The sequence below is a fragment of the Polyodon spathula genome, chromosome 4 (genome assembly GCF_017654505.1).
Source record: "Polyodon spathula isolate WHYD16114869_AA chromosome 4, ASM1765450v1, whole genome shotgun sequence".
NCBI classification, from domain to species: Eukaryota; Metazoa; Chordata; class Actinopteri; order Acipenseriformes; family Polyodontidae; genus Polyodon; species Polyodon spathula.
Window position 1 is genome coordinate 4,358,021 of NC_054537.1, and position 17,556 is coordinate 4,375,576.

Genomic DNA, 17,556 nt, shown 5'->3' on the forward strand with positions numbered 1-17,556 from the left:
ACTTTTTGAATAATTGTACTGGTTGAACAACAGGATATTGGAGGCGTGGGTCATGTAAAAAAAAGTAAGCTGATTTGACATATAAAAAAATCCTCTAATATTTTATAGAAATAAAGGACTAAGTACACACAGACACACCTATCTTTAAATGAATAAAACTGTGTTATATTAGTGGCAATAATGGCGTTTATTTAACATGACAGCTGTAAATGTGATATAACTTACAATGGCAGCTCTAAGTATTTCTCGATTGATAAAAAAAAAAAAAAGCATTTCCTCTTATTAGATATCATGGCATTTCTATTATTTTTATTTGTTCATGTTCTAATGAAGCAAAAACAAAGTAAAACGTCCTCAGGGTGGTAATCGTGACACTTCATTGGGGGGGCAGCCATGATTAAACATGCTCCAATAAACTTTAGATGTAAATGTGTCTATTAATGTGAAGAGGGTAACGAAGAAGTGCTCGAGATTGCGAGAAAACTCTTTTCAGAAAGATACTGCCATCACTGCACACCACTACTCAGCAAAGCAACTCTGATGTCTTACCACATCTCCATGCTCATATCCCAAGAGACTGCTGCAAAGAATCCAGTGGTGATTACACTAAGCAAGATACAGTGACGCAGGCATGAAGCCTGGTAGGTACAGTGCAGTAGCTGCTTCTACAGTATATTAGTCATTGAAATAAAATAACTTTAATACATTTTCTGAATAAACAAATGCTTGCTTGACAGGCTTAGCTAATGGGATAACTCTGAATTGAGACTATGTGGATACACTATCTTTTCATCTCTAGTCCATGTCTTTGCATCGACCCCGACCAGAAGAGATCAAAGGCAGCATGACCTGGGGAAACAAATACATTACCGTGGCAACTGTACCCATGGGTTTTAAATGCGAGACCCATCCCCCTGACAACATTCAACATTGCAAGGCAGAAATAACACACACTGTTTGATTTAAGAATCCCCAACAGCATTCTCAATCCCACATTTTTACATTACTACAAAGCAGAGTCTGAACACTGTTTCCTCTTATGAAACTTTTAAAAAGTACCTTGATGGATAGGATGTTTGGGGGCTGAGATTTACTTGCCACAGCTTTGCAGGTTGGCTAGACAAATATATCTGTCATGTTTTCAGGCTGAATGCCACTTATTTGTCCTTTCTGAAGTTGAACCTGTCCATCTGCACACCTACAGTGTTCTAAATGCTGAACACTATTTTCCTCACATACATCCAAGCTGACTTGCCAAATGCATGAACCAGAACATCTATTATTAAAGCTTCTCAGTGCAACCACACCAAGTTCATCACTGTGATTAGAAACCAGATCAAATTGATGACTCACAGTGTGAGTGCTAAAACTCCAGACAGATCAAAACAGGGGCTATTAGCCACTACCATCCATCTATCGCAATTATTACTTAACTAAAATTAAATTCACAGCAAGTCACCTTGGATCTGGCTATTCTTAGGAAAATAACTCAACAGTGCCGTTCTGCAAAACAGTCATCTTATTCTAGACTTTGGTTGTGGGTGCTACCTGGAAAAGCAGTGATAACGAAATACAGAGACATAAATTGAGGGCTGTACAGTATCTTGAGTTGAAGATACACGTTGATGTTATGTTACCAAATCATAAGGGTGGCTTGCAATAACGGAATTTTTGCCTTATTGAATGAAACTTTGCAGACATGTTGAGCTATATATTTGATTAACTTTCATTAACTCTTTAAAAAAAAAAGAAAAAAAAAAGAAAAAAAGTAAAAAATTTCTTAATTTTACAAAATTAGAACCAAACAATTATAAGCGCACTTAAGGTATCTGCTTCTCATTTTATATAATTTACCTGACTTGACCAGATTGGGTCCCTTTTTGTCCGACAGGTGAGCATTGTACAGAAAATGATGAACCGTATGGAAAAAAAAAATGTTGTAAAAAGAAACTCTATGCACATAACATGTAGAATAAAACGCTTTCCTGTACCATGAACTGAATGAGGAAACCGCAACGTAACGATATATTTTAGGATGCGACATTACTAGTATTTTTACACCACAAAAGGCAAAATGCCAGAACACTTGTGCTCTTAACAGCAGTGTCATCGCTCCTGTTCCTCAGATTAGCCGCTGGTATCGTTCAAGCCTGAAGACTATGTTAAAAACCATGGCTAGGCAAAGGTGGGCATGCAGCGTCCGACACCAACAATAAGCACGGAAACCTGACCCACAAACAGATAAGGACTTGAAGCACACATGGGAGCTACTGCAGATAAATCTAGAAACAACAAATGTAAGATTAATTATAAGATCTGATACCTTTATGTTTACAAATGAAACCCTGCCCGTAGTGTGATGTGTACTTGAAAGAAGTCCTAATCTGAAAGCAGCAATCAATACAGCAATCGATTTGCACATGCTGCGGCCGCTTTGGGATATAAATCGGTTTTAAAGTAGCAGAGTTCAATAACGCAGAGGTTTTGTCAGCTATGAACAAAAAATATTAATACCTGACAAAAAAAAACACTTCACTCTGTCTCCACACCTGCATGCTCACAACGTGTTTGAATTGCACAGGAATTTACACAACACTTTAGTTCTTGGAGGCTCAGAACCTATTATCAAGGCTATAGTTACTCAATTAGAAGTAACATGTGAAAGCTTCATCCTGATTTCTGTTTTTAACATATATTGTCATGTTCGTGTAAAACAATGCTTGCAAAATCATGTAAAAAAAAATAAAAAAATAAATCAACAGTTTGTTAAGTATAGTCAGATGCAATATGGAGGTAAAGGTTTGGAGATTCGTGAACATTTGTTCTGGTGCTATACAATACCTAACCATGCAAAGTTATGTGATGGAGTTGCACGGCAGACTTTTGAAGATTATGTTCTGTATATAAATCAGAGCACAATACTGCACACATCTACTTAATCTCACAACTCAAAGAAATTCATTATTATGATTGCCTTTCAGCACAATTAAAAAATCAAATAACTGAGCATAAAACATGTTTAGCCACCAACAGCATTGCAAATCAAAAGGGGTACAATTAGCTTAAATAAACAGATCAGTAACGACAAAAAGCACCAGTACCCAGGAAACCAAAGCGGTAAAGCAGCACTCACCGTAAGTGAGGATATATAGTGGTTTTCCATTAGTGTCCATTGTGGTCAAGCAGGGTGCTTTGGGAGAGATGGTCCCCCATCTCTGCAGGGCTGCTTCTAGAGACGGAGGCCAGTTAGTCACCACCCCCAACTGCTCCCCTCGCATCGGCAGCATCTGGGCTCCCTCGGGTTTGGGCTGGTTTGGGTCTGGCTGTAGTACTGGAGAAAGAAGGAACATTGTGTAACTGTGCTGAAACCCATCTGATCACTGCAATGATAAATGCATGCCTTGATGTACATATCTGGCCTCAAGTTCTACAGCCGAGTGACTATGTTTCAGCCCGGGGCTGTGCACACTGAACCACAGAAGCTCATATATACTTATACAGACCGCAGGCATTCCCACTTGTAATGGACTAATACAGATTTGATATAAAAAGAGCTTCACTTCACAATAATATATATATATCTATATATATATATATATATATAATATCATATATTCTATATATATATATATATATATACACACACACACACACACATACTGTAATGTAATAATGACCTCTCAGATAATTTAAAAAAAAACACACTTTAGTCCACTAAAAAGGCTCTCCTGGTTTTAAAATGATTTTGATGGGCACAGGGAATAGACTATTTTACAAATCATTACCATTGCACTCATCCCAGTTGCAAACTGCATACTCTTTGGACTAGATTAACTAAGCTCCCCCCATACAATATTTAAACATTTGCTTCTTAACGTAAAGTAAGAACTGTATAAACCAGTAAACAAACACGACAATTACCACTCTGCGTTGTTTACTTACTGTACCACTGGACCTTTTACACATTTCAGACTCTACACAATGTTTACTAATCATAAATATATTGTCTCCTCCTTGACCTTGATGAATGAATACACACCAGCAATTCTATGGAACGGTTAAAGCAAACATTTAAACATTCTTACCTTCCAGCAGTTCTTCAAAATCATCGACAAAGAACTCTCTTAAAGGTGGTCGCTTGGGCCTCTTCAGGGTATTAACAAGCTGCTGGATCTTAGCTGATACTCTGCTGCTGACCGGCACACCTGCACAACAGAGAGCAATACACAGATAAATACGCAGAGCTCCCAGCCTTGAGCCTTGTGATGTAGAGCAAACAAACACAACAGCCTGACTCCAGACTGTCAGGGCTGCTTTACATTGCCCGCACTGTTAACCTCTGGAAAAAAGAATCTCACAGTAAAAACATTCAACAGAGTGGAGTCTGTATGGGAAACGCAACGCACTACTCTGCAGAAACTGAACCAAATACCTGATGTTCTCTCCAACTCTGATTATCAAAGTTAGTGCTTTATGTGCAATAATGATGTTCTCTCTAACTCTGTGATTATCAAAGTTAGTGTAAATGCACATGACGCTAAATGAAGGCACTATTCAAAACACTTACGTACTTGACCTAAGACTATGCAATTACCTCATCTTTAATTGGTTTGGCCAATTAAGGCTCTATCTTGTGTAACACACTGCATAATTCTGTGGAAACTGGTTTCATTTTTCTGTTTGGTCCATATGGCAGCATGCTGTATTTACCCTTGTTACATTAAAGGCCAGGTGTTCAAAAACTGATCTTAAAACTACAGGACTGTTATCTAGGAGTTCTAAAATAGGTGCTTGACAAGCATCTCAAACAAGGAAAAATACATGGGTGGACAATGAAGGCGGTCAGTAGCAACAGGAGAAAAGCACACTAGGGTCATGTGTGTAGTGTTACGTACCCCCTTTGTGGGAGGTATGTCTGTTACATACGTACACTGTAAATAAAGAACCTTGTCGTGAAGAATCAAGTTCTGAGTCAAGCTACTAATGCAAATATTTACTTAGGTGATAATGCAGATTGCCACATGTGCATTTAAAGAGAGCTAGCTTGCATCACTTCTCTGGACAATATGCAAATCATAATATATAAATGTCTGCAAAGACCCCTGATTCCCAGAGGCCCAATTAAACATTGTTACACAAGGCTTGAATGGACATCATTCCTGCTGTCCAGCCAGACACGTTTTTATACTGTGTTTAAGTTGATTTGCAAAGGGTCTCTTTCTAGCTAGATTCTTAGTGTGACATATCTTAAATCAACAAATCGGCACTTCAACTACAATTATGATAAGCTTGAAGGATTTTGACCTCAATGTTAATTGAATTGCTAGCACACTTTGCACCCCTACAAGTCCCTTAGCTGGGGTAAGGATCTATGTCGATCTATGACTGTTAAAGTTTTTGTGGTAACAGAATATTGACATCAATCTTACCTGTCATGCCCTTTGTTATATTGGTCTTAAATGTGTTTTAAAAGAAACATGTTACAAACATATATATATATATATATATATATATATATATATATATATATATATATATATATATATATATATATATATATATATATATTTATATATATATATATTTTGATGTGATAGCTGGCACTACACCAGGTTAGGAAATCTCTATATGGAAATCTTACTTTCAGTTAGTCATGTGCTTCCTTGGTCATGCCAATGGGAAACTGACTGGGTTTCCCTCACTTTCCCTCTCAACCTGTGCCGAGAAAGCCCCTTTATCTATTTCTGTTTGAGGGGCTTGCAGTGTGAAAACACATGTAATGTAACAGTAACAGGAACATCTAAAACAGATGTAATCACTTGACTAAAGCATACTTTGAGTTGTTACTAAATGAAATAAGTGATGTCTCATCATAACAGAAGTGGGAGATAGTGCTCACTGTCCCCATTCCTTCAACACCTCCTCTCAGTCAACGCTTTCTACATTGTTTGACATGCTTTGCAGACACAGCTGAGAGCAAAGCAATCTGGGAAGTTTTTTTATGCGAACGTGCCACAGTATGAGATCTCGCTTTTAAAAATGTTGATATTTGTTTATACACACTGAATGGCACAACAGGTAAGATTGATGGAATTTTTTCTGGTAATACGTTACATGAAGTGTCTAATCACTGTGTATTTACATAGCAGTTACTTAGTAAATACATGTGTACTTATACAATTACAATGTTATTATGCATAGTTACAATGTACTTAATGTGTATACATTTTTGGAGGATACATGTAAATACACAATTGTATCAGAAAAGGGTTAGGGTTAGTGCACAAAGATCGACACATTAAGTACATTGTAACTATGCATCATAACATTATTACTAAGTAACGACTAGGTAACTACACAGTAATTAGATTAACAATGTAAAATGTTACCTTATTCATTTTGCCACGCCCACATTTAAATGGCATTCTATGGTTGGATACAATGCTGTTGCAACACAGTTTGTACTTTTCTCTTTGCTTACCGTCTCCGGTCTCCATGAGCTCTGCATTGCCGTACTTGGGCACAGTTCTTGATGTGGAGCCCTGTGGTCTCTCCACCTGTATGGAGTGCTCTGAGGTGTAAGTGGTGACATCTGGGGGTGCAAGGTGGTTTTCTAGATACAAAGTCACATGAAATTCACTCATTAACATAGCCGTCAATATCTGTGTGCATTCTGACATTTCATGAGAACTACTGCGTGTCACGGTTTATAGATATCATCTACAGGATTAAATAATAATAATAATAATAATAATAATAATAATAATAATAAGTAGCCAAAGGGGTGAGGATTTAATTGTATTGAGCATTCCCAGTAAAGCTTGCACATTTTAATTGTATTGAGCATTCCCAGTAAAGCTTGCACATTTTAATTGTATTGAGCATTCCCAGTAAAGCTTGCACATTTTAATTGTATTGAGCATTCCCAGTAAAGCTTGCACATTTTAATTGTATTGAGCATTCCCAGTAAAGCTTGCACATTTTAATTGTATTGAGCATTCCCAGTAAAGCTTGCACATTTTAATTGTATTGAACATTCCCAGTAAAGCTTGCACATTTTAATTGTACTGAGCATTCCCAGTAAAGCTTGCACATTTTAATTGTATTGAGCATTCCCAGTAAAGCTTGCACATTTTAATTGTATTGAGCATTCCCAGTAAAGCTTGCACATTTTAATTGTATTGAGCATTCCCAGTAAAGCTTGCACATTTTAATTGTATTGAGCATTCCCAGTAAAGCTTGCACATTTTAATTGTATTGAGCATTCCCAGTAAAGCTTGCACATTTTAATTGTATTGAGCATTCCCAGTAAAGCTTGCACATTTTAATTGCATCTATTGATCCATCAGCCTAAACAGAGATTATTCTATTTAGATTGATGGAATTCTGCCAAAACTCTTCTTCATCCTCTACAGGATTTTAGATAGTCCAGGATACCACAGACAGATTTGCTCCTTAGTGTCACCTAGAGACTTTCAAACAACAACAAAGCAAAAATAAAAAAGTGGGAATGACGAACCTGCAAAGTTATGGGTTTGGGAAGGGAACCAAATACAAAAGCTGTGTTCTATTTACATAGAAAAATGCACAGATGAGGCAAGCTGGAAACCCTTCATGTTTAGTGTCCCTTTTAATGGGGCATCTGTTCTGGTTCACTTAATGATCAGTTATGTCTCATGAAGGCACTTCCTCTAGGCCGCTTTACCCATGTTGTATGATTGAATAGGGAAGCTATTTAAATGCAACCTGTTCTTCAAATCACAATGGAAACAGCAGAAAATAAATAAATAAATAAATAAATATATATATATAAGATATACTATATATATATTATATTATATATATATATATATATCTTTTATAGACATCAGTCTCAGGCATCAGTTCAGTCTTATGTGGACGTGTCACCTGTTCACCACGCCCATGTAAGGCCTGTTCAAACAATTGCAGAAATTTAATCTTCATAGCTCTTATTTGTGTATTCTACTTATAGAGTCAGAGTTTCATTTACTGTATATCATCTTTATAGTGCATTTCACTGGGATATAACTCACTGAAAACATTTAAATAACTTGTTACAAGGCAAGATTTAGGCAAGTCTAGTGGTTAAAGAAACGGGCTTGTAACCAGGAGGTCCCTGGCTCAAATCCCAGCTCAGGCACTGTGACCCTGAGCAAGTCATTAACCTCCTTGTGCTCCGTCTTTCGGGTGAGACGTTGTTGTAAGTGACTCTGCAGCTGATGCATAGTTCACACACTCTAGTCTCGTATCTTGTAAAGTGCTCTGAGATGGTGGTCCACTATGAAAGGCGCTATATAAAAATTAAATGATTATAATAAATAAAACCTACAAAAACAGCATTTATGTTCAAAACCAAAATCATTTAGATTTTTGCTTACAGAATTATCTACCAATTGTATATTATAATGTCCTCAAGTTTAACAACTTTACCATTTGCCCAGTAATGCCATTCCACAACAGCAAACTGAGCTGTCTTATAACTGTGGCTCCCAAGCACAGTATTATAAAGGATATACAGTGAAGTTCCACCAAGTTGAGATGTTTTTTATATCCAGTACTGGTACCCAACAATGCACTGGACTTCTACACCCAAAAATATTATATTAATAATAATAATAATAATAATAATAATAATAATAATAATAATAATATGGCTTGCATGCACAGGAGGATTGCAAAAACATTTGAAAATGACGGTCGCAGAGCATTCAAGTTGATGCTAGCTTGCCATTCTAGCTGAGATATATAAATAATTGATATTTCTTTTATCACAAAGTCTTCATATTTATGCTCTGCCTTACAGACAAAAAAGTTGAATACAGGTGTTGTAGAGGGTGCAAGCAAACCCAATGAGATTGGTGGGTATCATTTTAGAATGACCTTGTACCAAAGACTACTCATGTTCTTTCTTTCTATTAAGTGTTTTTGCAGTTTTTTTTTTTTACTTTCAGGCTTAAGGATATCAGGGCAGCGATAAATAATGTGAGTTCTTACATGCTTACGTGTGACAAAATGATCAATATGTAAACAAGATTTGTTTGACATACTGCTGGATGTGAGGACCCATAGTTTATAAAGCCTGGGGAGCTAGCAATAATCCTGGGGAGACAAGTAGGAAAGAACAGGAATGAAAAGCAAGTCTTCTCCGACAACCCTGCAGTTTCAAATGACTTGGGAATGCCTGGGAAGAAACCCATCAAATATGTATATTTCAGTTACTAGCAATTAAAGTATATTGATCACAAAAGTGAGCACCCAAAAAAAGGGGAATGTAATAGTATTCTTATTAAACATTTGATTTACTTTTTTATTTTTAAATTCAAATTTTGACAATGAATAGACAGTTTTAATAATCTGCCAATTAATAGATTCTGACGCAGCGAACGTATTTTACAGCAAGCATTAAGTAAAGCATCTCTCTCGTCGGAAATGCTTTCCATGTACCTTCGTCAGTCTTGATTGTTGTTTTTATCTGCGCGTGTGCTATCACAAGCTGTGTGCCATTTTTCAGTTGATTTCACTTGGATTTCCATTCAGGCATGAAATACCATTCCAAATGCAATTTGGGGATGGTGGGCGAGAAGCATGTCAATGAAGCCCTCTCCTGGCAGTGCAATACCACATAGTCACAGACATATTCACAAAAGTCAAGGGCTTAAAGGCAAGTGGATGAGCGACTCTTGTGTCCGGCAGCTAATCTCTGTCACTGCAACATAGCGAGTTTCATTAAAAGCTGGTGCTTTGTTATCAGCACACTACATATCATGCATTCCTTTTTTGAGCAAATTAAAAGCATTCCAAGATACCATATTTAACTTAGCCCAGTAAATCTAAATAGTTACTTCTGTATTATTACATCTATTTTTTTTGTTAATGACCATTTAAGAGAGCCTCGTAACTATTTTAAAGTCTAGCTACAATGCAACTATACTCTTGTAATTACAGTTTGTGACGTTACAATGCAAAAGCTTGCTTAATTACGAATTGAAAAAAAAAAGGATTCCAAATTTGCTCTGTACTTACATGTGATTGTGTTTTTGCAATGCAATTACAAGGTAACTACAGTGCAGTGGAGATACTCAGTGTTAGCCGCTGCTGTATTAAATGGTACAGCAGTCACACAATACAATCTGTGTCAGTACAGTCTTTTCAGGAGAAAACCCAACAGGCTTTCTGTTAGAGCACATGACAGCCTGTTACTAAGAAATACAAATCGACCTGTGTTCCTTTACTGGACAACTCCTTTATATAATACAAAGCCACACAGAAACAACACGTTTAGATACTACAAAGCAACACATGTTTAAATGTCTTGAAAGAAAGCTTTATTCTCATGCCAGGGTGTGAAAGTAGCGACTGGTTGACCATGATTTCTGCAGATTGCAGTGACTTCAGAGCATGACTGAGAATGTCAGACTAAGGACATTTGCTTTCCACCCACGCCAAGCTGTTTCCTGACTCCTGTGTTCTAGAGAATGGCTGAGCCTGCCATATAAAACCAGTATCATCTTATATAACTGACCAATAAAAAATAATATTAATAAAACAATAAAACATTCACTACTGTGTCAAGAACATACACCATGAGGGTGTTTAAAAAATAAATAAATAATATAATTTCACTCTGTACATCTTTATATTTGTTAAATGCAGCATTGCAAGCTGTTTGCTAAAATGGCTGAATTAAATGATGTATTTGTGTTTTTAACTAGGATATATGTTTTATTTTATTTTATTTCTGGACTCTCATAATATCCTAATTATCAAGTGATGTTTTCTGAACTGTACTGTTTCAAAGGTCTGGTAGTTCAGCAATGAAAGTGGTAAGCTAGAGCCTCATGTTAATTGTTAAATGCAGTCTAAAACTGAACTAACTGAAGCCATTAATATTCCCTCTGAGAGCAGCGACAGGGAGGGAGCACCAGTGGCCAGAGTGGCTCTGTGATCCTGAGACACATACTGCACTGTACATTGTAAACTAACCACACAGAAACAAGAGCTCAAAGACCACCAAATACAGTCTGTGAACTGATTCAAGACACACGAACACAAGTGCTTGACTGGTCAGTAACAGTTAGTCTGGACATCAGGGTCTGCTCAAGAGCCTCACTTCCATGTGCAGTCTTTCTCACTCCTTTAATCATGTGACCCTTTGAAGGTAATGTACTACATGAATCCTTGTTTCACTAAAAATACAAATGTGCAATAATAACAATAAAAAGAGAGAATTACAGTATGGGGTAAGGTTTTATATACATTTTAATCATGTTATGTGCCTCTTTAAATGGTAAAGAAGTGAGAAACTCTCTGAACATTGTGTGACTTTCCGAATGTTGTAGGTTTTTTTTTTTTTTTTTTACTTATCTTTATTCTGATCTTTTATCATTTTATACTCCTACCCACAACCTCCGCTCACATGATCTTAGATTGTTGAGTGTCCCTCGTGCTCGCCTACGCACTATGGGCGACAGGGCATTTAGTTGCTATGCCCCTAAATTGTGGAACCCTCTTCCTATACAGATTAGGGGCTCTGCTACTTTCAGTGTTTTTAAATCAAGTCTTAAGACTTACTTTTTTAGAACGGCTTTCTTATGATTCTGTAGTTCTGTGTTTTGATGACTTGTTGTATTTTCTTTTGATAAGCGCTCTGAGATGAATGCTTTTAAGGTCGCTATATAAAATAAAGTTTATATTATTATTATTATTATTGTTATTATTGTTATTATTCCACTGCTAAAGCGTCCCTGTCCTTGTAACTTTGTAAATTTGCACCCAGCCTGAGGTAGCTCCCTGTCTGAAGAAGATAGAAACAGTTTTTTCATGATTCTCAGGACAGCAGTTGTGACCTCGGGTGGATGACCCTTGCTTATGCATGAATTGTTTCTACTTAAAAAGTGGATTTTGAGTATGGGTGTGATCCACAATCAACCCAAACAAAACTGGCTCTAAAAATCAACAACATTATGACCAAAAGGTGCCATCATGGGGCGCGGGCTGGCGTGCCTCCAGTAAAAAGGGGCGGGCTCTGTTCAATGGGGCGCGGGCTGGCGTGCCTCCAGTAAAGAGGGGCGAGCTCTGTTCAATGGGGCGCGGGCTGGCGTGCCTCCAGTAAAGAGGGGCGAGCTCTGTTCAATGGGGCGCGGGCTGGCGTGCCTCCAGTAAAGAGGGGCGAGCTCTGTTCAGTGCTGATTTCCACTACCTGTGGGGCGTAACCTGCCCTGTATATTACTGTCTGTAACTTGTACTTGTCGAGACCTGGAGGTTTACCTGCAGCTTCTGCATGCAATTAAGTTCTGTACTGTCTTTGGATTTACTGTCTTCCTGAATTAAACTCTTTGATTGAAGATTACCTGAAGCCTGACTTAATATTTAAGGAAAAAAAAAATATTACAATTACAATGGTATCCAAATAACAGGAAATCCCACACCCACCACTCATGTATGAGTAATGTATGTCATTTTCTTTAATATTATTCTAAATCACACAGGAGGTAAGTGTACTCATTCATCTTTAAATCAGTGATATCTTCATAAAGAATTTACACATTGCCAGTGTATTGGAAGAATTGCAAATTTAAAAGTTCAAGGTTAAATTCTTAAATATGAGGTTATGCTTTAAGAAATATCCTTTTAAAACTTTACATGTTTTAGAATGAACTACCCACCCCTAATCTGCATTGGGAATACTCAGGGCTTTGGTAAAAGCATCAGACTGTCACTATCAATACAGCAGAAGTGGACGCCTTCATATTACACATATGAGGCACTGGTTACAAAACAGCACGGTGCAAACATAGACTGCATAGAAGGAAGAAAATCCCTTATCTTATACCTGTTACATCAAATAAAAACGTGACCCTCCGAATGCAATGAACAGATGTCCTTTAACAGAATGGAATGGCATACTGTACAGATGCACACTTAAAAAGACTTGCTATTCTAAAACCTGAATAAGCGAAATGTCTGCTATTGTAAAATATGCACAATATAAAACAGCTGAGAAGCATTAATATCTTTACATAAGAAGATTATTCAAACACTAGCCCTAAGAACACGTGAAATCCACTGCACAACTTTGGACAAATGGCAAGAGCCTCTAACAGACTTCTTTTAGCACATCATTTGGTAGCCAGGCTCCGTCCTGCTATGCCAAAAATTACATTAGTTGATCATTTTCAAATCATAACACTTAATGAAAAACAGATTTAATCTGGAATATGTATATTTTATACTGTACTGTATGCACGGCTATTATATGGCAATATTTTGCTATCGAGTTGTCTATTTTTTATTTTGTACGTTTTACATAGACACATAGAACTGAACATTAAACAAACACCCTATGCATATGTATATGCATATATGTCTGTGTGTGTCTATATATATATATATATATATATATATATATATATATATATATATATATATATATATATATATATATACACACACACACACACAAACATATATATATGTGGCATGTGGTGATTGCAGCATTTTGGTTTGTCCATGTTACAGTGTTTGGAGCACATACTGTATGAATCACACACTGATATTCAGGCTGATTGATGAGCACGCTTGATGTGCTAGTATACTGACCCTCTGTTTCCAAGGGTTGCCAGGCGAGTTCAGATCCAAATTCGCAGGACCGACGCAATGAATTTCCATTCTCAACTGTGCCACTCTTACTTTTTCTCTTCAGTGAAAGGTGAGCAATTGGCCCTGGATGTGAGGGAAAACCAGAACCTTAGATCCTACCACACCTGCTAAGCTTACTGGAGGGGAGAGGGGACAAGGCAAGATGCCAGTTTGGACACAGAATGGTAGCTGTGTACTGCAGCATCTCAAAACAAAAAATAGGGAATAACAAATGCAAAAATTGACAAGTTTGGTAACACTTTACACTAAGTGTCTCTAATTACTATGTATTTACATAGTAGTTACTTTGTAAATATGTGTGTACTTACACATAATTAGAATGTTTTTATATATAGTTACAATGTACTTATTGTGTACTTTTTTGCATGATATAATCCTAACCCCTTTCTGATACAACTGTGATCGTACATATATTGTTCAAAAAGACTGACATGTTAAGTACATTGTACCTATGCATTTTAACATTGTAATTATGTGTAAGTACACATGCATTTACTATGCAACTTATGTAAACACACAGTAATTAGAGACACAATGTAAAGCCATTATTTCTTAGTTACTATATTATTATAAAAAAAAAAAAATTACAAAACACGGGCAGGGGGTTAGGGAGAACCCAAGTATGGAAGACACAAAAAAGATGAAACAGTGAATAAAACAAATCTGTGTTTTTTGTGTTTTTTTTTTTTTTTTTTTTACTATTATTTCTGATTAAATCAACAAAAAAAAACATAAAATGAAGTTAACTCTCTTTTTTTGTTTACAATCTAAAAGCTAATGGAATTAGGCATGCAAGGCTGTCACTTTTCATGGCTGACATAGGTCCTGCTTTTTTGCTGCTTTTCAGACCAATAGGGGCTTATGCTCATACTGCATCGCCAAGGTTAAATACACAAAAAAAGAACTGGCCATTTCCACGGTTAACAACCTAGTCTTTTACGGTCTACTACCTTAGACCCCTTTTCATTTTTTGAATTTGCCTACAAACACAAACCCTTAAGATACTGTTCTAATGTATAGGCACCATACAACTATGTAGGTGAGAACATAGCTGAATAATCCTGCAGGAAATGTAGCCCTGTCTGCTAACTCCTGCAGCACCAGTAGCTATTATATATTTATGTATTTATTCATTTGTTATTTATTTATGTATGTATTTATTCATTGGTTTGTCTAAATGTCTCCAAAGACTCCTGGTGGTTTCTGCACCCTACAAGATCAATTTCATACTAAAAATTATACATATTTTATACACCTGCAACCAGTAATGTTTGGCAATGCAGGAGTTAAAAGCTTCTGTTGAACATTACAGAAAGGTGTGTTTTTTTTTGTTACTTTAAACATGTTTAGAATCTTGAAGATATTTTGATAGATCATTTTTGCACCAACCCATATTCAGTGTTCAACCTTCAGATGGACAGCAGCAGTCTATTAAAATACAAATGTCTATTATATTTCCCTTTAGATTCCAGTTTATATATTAGTTAGTATGCAAGATATATTCGGTTACAGGAATATAAATTTGCAATAGGTCCCTGGGGGGAAAACAAACAAAAAACAAACCTAAACACAAAAGCAATAGATTAGGTCACAGAACAGGTTTTGGTAATGTTTGCAGTATAAACAGCCAGGTGTTCCAGCGCTCACCGATATGCGTCTGAGCTGTGAGGTCCGCGAGTCTGGCTGCCCCGCTGCCTCCGCTCTGCGTGGAGGAGGAGGAGGTAGTGGAAGAGGTGGTGGATCCATGGATGGCCCGGCTGATCCAGTGCTCCATGTTAATGCTGCCCTGGCTAGAGGTGGGTGTCCCCTGGGAATCTCCCTGCCCAGAGCCCTCTCCCTCTGAGCCCGAGGAGGTGTCTAGGAGGGAATAGAGATGCCTGCTTAAAGTCATGACACCTGCTGCAGCTTCAAAACAGCAGAGACACAGTGACACTGCACTGTAACAAAACAGAGAGGGAGTGGCGTTTTTTTTTTTTTTTCATAAACAGGTTTGATTAGCATACATTGAAGCAGAATGCAAAGTCAGGAAACTGTCAGTCTGCGGTACGGTCTGTTTTCTTGTTCTGCAAAGAACTACATTTAATTATGCTTCATTTAACAAAAAAGGATGCTATTGCTCTTGTCATTTCACATTATGAAATTGACTAATTAATTAAAAAACAAAACAAAAACACTATCTCCAAAGATCAGTTCTTATTTATTTAGCCCTTTTGTTATTTTAAATATGTCAGCTGTGTGAAGTCGATGGCAAATCAGACAGGTACTGCACTGTGGGGCTGGGTGGGATTCAGGCTGGTTTGCATGCATTTTGCATGTTAAAGTTTCATTGGCTGCCACATTTCTTTGTCTATGAAGGAAGGACAAAACCGCTTTGTTATTATGGAGTCCATGCAGCTTTCCTAGCTTTAACTGAAATACTGACTTTGAATGGGGTTAATGTTTAAGCCTGATATATTCATGTTGCAATAGGATATGGAAACATTTGGTATGCTTCACATCCTGACAATGAAAAACATTTCACATGCACTGTTAGAACCTAATAAAGTTACTTTACAGTGAAAAGGGAAACACAGCTGTTTTGTCCCAAAGTGTGTCAAACATTCCGAGTACAGTCTCCCTGATCAATTCAAGATGCTACATTCAAACTGCATATATAACTCTTAACACTGCGGACATGCACACAGGCCTCAGAAAGACACCTCCACTCAAAACTACTAGAAGGCTACTCTAGAAGCATGGAAACACTAGGCCAGCCTCATACAAGTCTAATACAGCCAACTTGTATTGTTCCTTTTCAGTATAAAACACTACAGCTATTTTATTAGTTATCATAAGTTAACCTTTCTGCATAGTTATTTAGTGCAGAAGGAGTTAGAGAGAATATGAAATTGGTAGATTTGTCAATGCACCCTGCAATGCACAGCATCCCCATTATTAATCTACAGTATTCTAGTGCAGGTGTAAATGTTATGACATTCAGCAAATGCAATTACACCAGCGTAAGATCACTGCTGTTTTGCCACTTTACTGAGTTCCACAGTCAAAACAATACTGGCAGTTATTGCATTACCTGGGCTGGGTATTTGAGCTATTGCATTACCAGGGCTGGATATATGTAGCTATTGTATTATCTGGGCTGGGTATTTGCAGCTATTGCATTACCTGTGCTGGGTATTTGAACTATTGCATTACCAGGGCTGGGTATTTGCAGCTATTGCATTATCTGGGCTGGGTATCTGCAGCTATTGTATTATCTAGGCTGGGTATTTGCAGCTATTGCATTACATGTTCTGGGTATTTGAGCTATTGCATTACCTGTGCTGGGTATTTGAGCTATTGCATTATCTGGGCTGGGTATTTGCAGCTATTGCATTATCTGGGCTGGGTATTTGCAGCTATTGCATTACCTGTGCTGGGTATTTGAGCTATTGCATTACCAGGGCTGGGTATTTGCAGTTATTGCATTATCTGGGCTGGGTATTTGCAGTTATTGCATTATCTGGGCTGGGTATTTGCAGCTATTGCATTATCTGGGCTGGGTATTTGCAGCTATTGCATTATCTGGGCTGGGTATTTGCAGCTACTGTATTATCTGGGCTGGGTATTTGCAGCTATTGCATTATCTGGGCTGGGTATTTGCAGCTACTGTATTATCTGGGCTGGGTATTTGCAGCTATTGCATTATCTGGGCTGGGTATTTGCAGCTATTGCATTATCTGGGCTGGGTATTTGCAGCTGCATTATCTGGGCTGGGTATTTGCAGCTATTGCATTATCTGGGCTGGGTATTTGCAGCTATTGCATTATCTGGGCTGGGTATTTGCAGCTATTGCATTATCTGGGCTGGGTATTTGCAGCTACTGTATTATCTGGGCTG

The 17,556-nt window shown here is 37.4% G+C and overlaps 1 protein-coding gene across 11 annotated transcripts in view; it reads right to left on the minus strand.

The window, feature by feature from the left end:
• The window catches only part of LOC121314076 (disco-interacting protein 2 homolog C), a 164,076-nt gene that overhangs the window by 50,983 nt on the left and 95,537 nt on the right, over window positions 1-17,556 (minus strand). For 9 of the 11 annotated variants that reach the window (XM_041246907.1, XM_041246908.1, XM_041246905.1 and 6 more), the window contains 5 exons: window positions 15,328-15,537; window positions 13,621-13,743; window positions 6,482-6,613; window positions 4,086-4,205; window positions 3,134-3,331 (listed from right to left, as the gene is read on the minus strand). In XM_041246907.1, the coding sequence (XP_041102841.1) occupies window positions 3,134-3,331; window positions 4,086-4,205; window positions 6,482-6,613; window positions 13,621-13,743; window positions 15,328-15,537 (783 nt within the window). The remainder of the gene's footprint in view (window positions 1-3,133; window positions 3,332-4,085; window positions 4,206-6,481; window positions 6,614-13,620; window positions 13,744-15,327; window positions 15,538-17,556) is intronic. The other 2 variants (XM_041246910.1, XM_041246909.1) reach the window with 1 other exon arrangement.